Below are 6009 nucleotides of genomic sequence, written 5' to 3'. Positions count from 1 at the left end.
TATATATATTTTAAAAATGAATACAAATATTTTGGGGGTCTGCACTCGCACTTCTCGTCTTCCACCCTCAGCCTCTTCCTATACCCGAGACACCAACTCCTCAACTCCCTCACTCTTTTAAAAAATCATCCCATACTATAAATAATAATAATATATTATTCTTTGTTTAATTCCACCCAAACGAAAAAAAAACAAAAAAACAAACCCCAAATCATCGCCGAATTTCAAAATGGCCAAATCGGCGCTGGAGACTTACGGCCACGACATCGTCGACAAAGCAGAGAAACAAATTCTCGACCCAATCTCCGGCCGCCACCAAGAAATCCGCCGCCTCCTCACCATTCTCTGCCGTAAAACCAAACGCAATCCCATCCTAATCGGCGAGCCAGGCGTCGGAAAAACCGCCGTCGTCGAAGCACTCGCACAGAAAATCGCCGCCGGAAATTTACCGACCAAGCTCTCCGGCGCAAGAATCGTTGAACTGGACATGGGTGCCATAATCGCAGGAACAATTTACAGAGGTCAATTGGAACAGAGACTGAAGGATGTGATGAAGGAAGTGGAAGAATCGGAAGGGAAAGTGATAATTTTCATCGACGAAATTCATTTAGTGGTCGGAAATAGCGGAACCGCCGCCGACATTCTGAAACCAGCATTAGGGAGAGGGAATTTCCGGTGTATCGGAGCGACGACGTTGAAGGAATATAAAATGTATATTGAGAAGGACTCGGCTCTGGCGAGGAGATTTAAACAAGTTTATGTGAATGAGCCGAGCGTTGAAGATTCCATTAGCATTCTGAGAGTGTTGAAAGAACGATATGAAAATCATCATGCTCTTAAGATTAAGGACACTGCTCTTGTTGCTGCTGCTAAACTATCTCATCGCTAACATCACAGGTATAAATATTAAAAACAATATTTCTAAAGATATTGTAATTTTAATCTTTATTTAAATATTAAGACTCCATTTCTCACCCTTATCATGGTTTTTATCTATTTAAGTAAAATACTAATAACAATAATTTTTAGTTAAATTCTTCAAATTAAAACAAGTTTTAAAACTTTTGGTAGTAATTTTAATTTTTAAAATTATTAGAATTAAATTTTCAACATATTCAAACTATAAGTATCCGATTTGGATTGTAATTTTGAAAAATATTACCGACCGCATGCTACACACTTTTTTAAGATACTACGCCTTAGTTAACTGTCAACCTTTTTAAAAATATATATATAATCTGTAGTATTTATTTATTATCATTATTATTCATTTTTTTTCGTAAAGCAAAATTGAAAGAAAACTAACTACAATTTTCGTTAATGCTCTTTAATTGTTTCTAGAATTTGTAAAAACTATTTTTTTTTTCATCAAAATACCATTTTGGTCTTGTATATATCACAATTTATTCAATTTTAGATTTTAATACTTTCAGTGTCTAACTTTATCTCTTTAAAACTAATGATTATCGAAACTGATTAAATAACTTAAATAATTTTGATGAAAAAAATACAAAATGGGAACATGTTTTAAAATTTTATGGTAAAACTAAAAATTCTAATATATAAATATTTTTTTTTGAAAAAAATCAATAATAAACAAATAGAAATTAAATATATCACTAAAAGTAGTCGTTTAAAAATATATTAAAAACTTGAACTATCATATTTTAAGGAATAGAATAGTAATCGAATAAATTGTTTTTTTTGTGTGTGTAATTAGATATTGATTTATAATTAGTCTTTATAAATTATTTTTTTAGGAGATTAAATTTAGATTGAATGGCTTTAAAGTTATAATTTCATTATAAATAGCTTATATGGTTTAGAGACTTGAGTAATTTAAATGACAATTTGTAAGGGTTTTGTAGAACCAATTAATGAACTAAATTTGATATAAAAACTAATTAATTCTAATTTCAAACTATAGAATATAATTTAACCTTTGTACTCTCATTATCTTTTTCCTTTGACTTTTGTTTAGGACGACAACTTCCGGATAAAGCAATCGATTTAGTTGACGAAGCAAGTGCATGCTTGAGAGTTCAACTCGATACCCAACCTGAAGAAATCGACGAACTGGAGAATAAAAGGTCAAAGCTTGAAGTTGAAGTCAACGCACTTGAGAAAGAGGACGACAAAGCAAGCCAAGCCCGTCTTCCTCAAGTAATTATAATTTATTTGTGGGATAAAAAATATTTACATCCTTTTTAACTTTTTTTTTTTTAAATGACAATTTAATCCTTAAATTTTAATTTTTATATTTTTAAATTATTAATAATTTAATTTTTGTAATTTATAATTTATTACGATATGATTTATAACATGAAAATTATGGTTATAATTTAATGAACTTTTGTATACATGTACATCGGTAAATAGGTTAGAAAATAAATATAAGATTGTTGTAATGAAATAAAAATTGTCGATTAATTTAAATGAAATTTTTTGTAATTAAAACTGTACTATTACAAATTATTTCAAAGTGTAGGAATTAAATTGTTACTTTTTAAAGTTTATAGACTAAATTATGTTATAAATTTAAAAGTACATGAGCTAAATTGTTACCCACTAAAATTTAGAAACTAAATTGTCAATTTAATAAAAATTCAGGACCAAAGGTAATTTTTAGGTAAATATCAATTTATATCTTTTAATTTTGAGGATCATTTTGAACCCTAAACTTTACAAAGTTGAATCAATTTAAACTTCGAGCTTTCATTTTCATAAGTAATTCTGAATTTTCATAAGTGTATGATTTAAATCTTTTATTATGTTTTATTTAAATTCACTAATGAAAGTTCAAGATTTAAATTGTAAAAGTTTAGAGTTTAAATTAACGCAATCTTCAAAATTAAAGGTTTAAATTGATAGAATCCAAAATTTAGTGGTTGTAAATTGATATTTACCTTTTATTTATTTTATTTCTCTTCCAAAAATTCCTTCATTAATTCTTATATTAAAAATAGAAAAACTAATGCATATAATAATTTTTTCAAAAAAAAAAAATTCAGGCGAAAAAGGAGCTCAATGACTTGAACAACGAGCTGCAGCCATTGTTAATAAAGCATCGCAAACAAAAATCCGAGGTGGATAAACTGATACAACTGAAACAAAAGAAAGAAGAGATATTAGTTGAGATTCAAGAGGCCCAAAAACGGCAAGATTTAATCAGAGCTGCAGATCTCCGACGGCAGAAATTAGATGAAGTAGAATTGAAAATGGATGAGGTTGAAAGGAGGATAAAAAAACAGGGGTTTATAGTGAAGGACACGGTTGGACCGAAGGAGATAGCGGATGAGGTGAGCCGGTGGACCGGGGTGCCGGTTTCGAGGCTGACCGGGGAAGAGAAGGAGTGGGTGATGGGTTTGGCTGGGCGGTTGAAGAAAAGGGTTGTAGGACAAAATGAAGCGGTCAATTCAATCACCGAAGCAGTGATGAGGTTCAGAGCTGGGCTCGGATTGCCGAACCAACCTAATGGTTCGTTTTTGTTTTTGGGTCCGTCTGGGGTTGGGAAAACGGAACTAGCCAAGGGTTTGGCTCATGAGCTTTTTAATGATGAGAGTCATATGGTGCGGATCGATATGTCGGAGTACATGGAGAAACACTCTGTTTCCAGGCTCATCGGAGCTCCCCCTGGGTATAGTTTTTTTTTTTTTTTTTTTTTTTTTTTTTTTTTTAAATAAAAAAATTCTATTAGATACATTATATTTTAGTTTATGATTATTGTTGGATGTTGTTTTTAAGGTATGTTGGATACCATGAAGGTGGGCAACTAACAGAGCCAGTGAGGCAGCGGCCGTACTGTGTAGTTCTTTTGGATGAAGTGGAAAAAGCACACGTGGATGTTTTGAATATTTTGCTTCAAGTTTTGGATGACGGGCGGCTGACCGACGGGCAAGGTTCCACCGTGGACTTCAGGAACACAGTTATTATTATGACTTCTAATCTTGGAGCCGGGCATCTTCTTTCTGGGCAATTCGAAAAATATTGTTCCATGCAAGTTGCTCGTGATAGGGTTCTCCAAAAGGTTTATAATTCATTATATATTTTATTTTTTTTAATATTATTCTTATTATTTTCCTACTTATTTTTTTTATAAATTTGAAATTTGAATTTTCTATATTGAAAAAGGAATTAGTTTATATTTATTTTTTAAACTTACCCACTCTAATAATTATGTCAATATATATGGTGTGTTTGTTGGTTTAACTCTTCAAATTTTTAACTTTGAAACTATGTTATTTTAGAAAAAAAATTAAAATATTTATATTTACCAATCATTCAAAAATAATTTTTAAAATATGTGTATTTTAATCTCTTTTTATCAAAAACATTTTTTTTACACTGATACAATCCAACAAGCCCTTAAGTTTAAATTTTAATTTGGTTTTTTTTTTAATAAAAAATTGGGTTTTCTTTTTTTAAGCTTATTATTATTATTATTATCAAATTTTTAATTTAATTTTTATTTGGTCTTTATATTTGAGTATATTACTTTTTTACCTCCAAATTTGAATTTTATTTCTATCTAAGTCTCTAGATTTCAAAATATTATTTTCTTTTTGTTATTAAGTTTTGACTTTAATTTTCATTTTGATCATTATATTTAAATATCTTACATTTTCACTAACCTTCTTTAATATTTGACGTTAATTAACTTTTAGGTAAACATTTTTAAATTATTATGATGTAAAACTTTTTAATAGTGGATGAAAATTTGGTAAAAACTAATTTCACTTTTTAAATGAATTAATAGACATTAACATTCGATGATTAAAGTAAGTAAAAAAATTCTTAAAAAAAACCTCATCTTTGAAATCTTAAATACCAAATTAAAATATATATATATATATAATTTAATATTAAAAATGAAATATAAAGCTGTGATCAGATTATACAACAAAAATGTATTTTTCTCTGTTTTCTTTTCTTTTTTTTTTTTATCTACATCAATCATTTTGTTTTTTCTTTTACTATTAGTTTTAGGAAGACACTGCAATAATAAACATTTTAGAATATTATATATATGATCGTATTGAAAGGGGATAACTTAATTGAAGAGTTTTCATCTTTTTGCGAGTATATATTGACAGGTGAAAGAACATTTCAAGCCGGAGTTTTTGAATCGGCTGGACGAGATTCTGATTTTCCAGCCACTTTCGAAAGATCAACAAAGGAGGATCACTAAATCAATGGTGAAAGATGTTGCTCGCCTTCTTTCCGAAAAGGACATTGCATTGGCCGTGACGGAGGCCACTCTCGACTTCGTTCTTGATCAAAGCTTTGATTCGGTAATCATAATATAAATAATAGACATTTTAATCTAAATATAATTTTTATATTTTTATATTCCTTTTCACATTGCCATTTTATATCGATTATTTCTTTGGAAACTAATAAAATCGTCATCCTTGGAAACTGTTTTTAGGTTTACGGTGCTAGGCCGATCAGGCGGTGGCTGGAGAAGAAAATTGTGACGGAGCTTTCGAAGATGCTTATAAAAGAAGAGATTGACGAACAATTCACCGTGTACATCGATGCTAGCAATGGCGGAAAAGATTTGGAGTATAGAGTTGAGAAGAATAATGGTTTGTTTAATGGAATCAGTGATCGAAAATATGAGTTATTGATTCAAATTCCATCTGTGGAGAAAAATAAACGCGACGAAAGTGATGAGGACGAAGATGGACAAGATGAAGATGACGTTAAAACCAATAGTGATAGTGATTAGTGAAATGATATTTGAGAACTTCATCAGCTAAATCTTGCTTTAGTTTATTTTGGTAGATCACAAAATTAAACACTTATTATCATTATAGACATTGATGGTTTAATTTGCTATTAAAAAACTGTTTACCTTCTCACAATTGGTCTCTATTTCTTAAAATTTGAATAGTGATTCGTAGAAAAATAATATTTATTTGTCATAAGTAATTATTATTCTTTCAACATTATTCATTTTCACAGGGTTTATTTTAAGGTTGTTTTTAAATATAGTAAAATGAATTA

The 6009-nt window shown here is 29.5% G+C and overlaps 1 protein-coding gene across 1 annotated transcript; it reads left to right on the top strand.

Moving 5' to 3' along the window:
• The first annotated feature begins 229 nt into the window (after positions 1-229).
• On the top strand, positions 230-5731 carry LOC120071977 (chaperone protein ClpB1). Its single transcript, XM_039024407.1, has 6 exons — positions 230-888; positions 1974-2163; positions 3012-3637; positions 3745-4027; positions 5094-5291; positions 5429-5731. The coding sequence occupies exons 1-6, from the start codon at positions 230-232 to the stop codon at positions 5729-5731; spliced, it is 2259 nt and encodes a 752-aa protein (XP_038880335.1).
• The last annotated feature ends 278 nt before the right edge of the window (positions 5732-6009 follow it).

This window comes from Benincasa hispida, chromosome 2 (assembly GCF_009727055.1).
Source record: "Benincasa hispida cultivar B227 chromosome 2, ASM972705v1, whole genome shotgun sequence".
Taxonomy (NCBI): Eukaryota; Viridiplantae; Streptophyta; class Magnoliopsida; order Cucurbitales; family Cucurbitaceae; genus Benincasa; species Benincasa hispida.
Note: the sequence above shows the minus strand (reverse complement) of the source record. Positions and strands in the feature narration are given on the sequence as shown.

Bases quoted from the DNA above. Each gene is read 5' to 3' on its own strand.
- LOC120071977 (XM_039024407.1), top strand. From the start codon at position 230: ATGGCCAAATCGGCGCTGGAGACTTACGGCCACGACATCGTCGACAAA. The intron at 889-1,973 runs ACATCACAGGTA...TTCCTTTGACTT, and splicing joins GCTAAACTATCTCATCGCTA to TTGTTTAGGACGACAACTTC. The intron at 2,164-3,011 runs GTAATTATAATT...AAAAAAATTCAG, and splicing joins GCCAAGCCCGTCTTCCTCAA to GCGAAAAAGGAGCTCAATGA.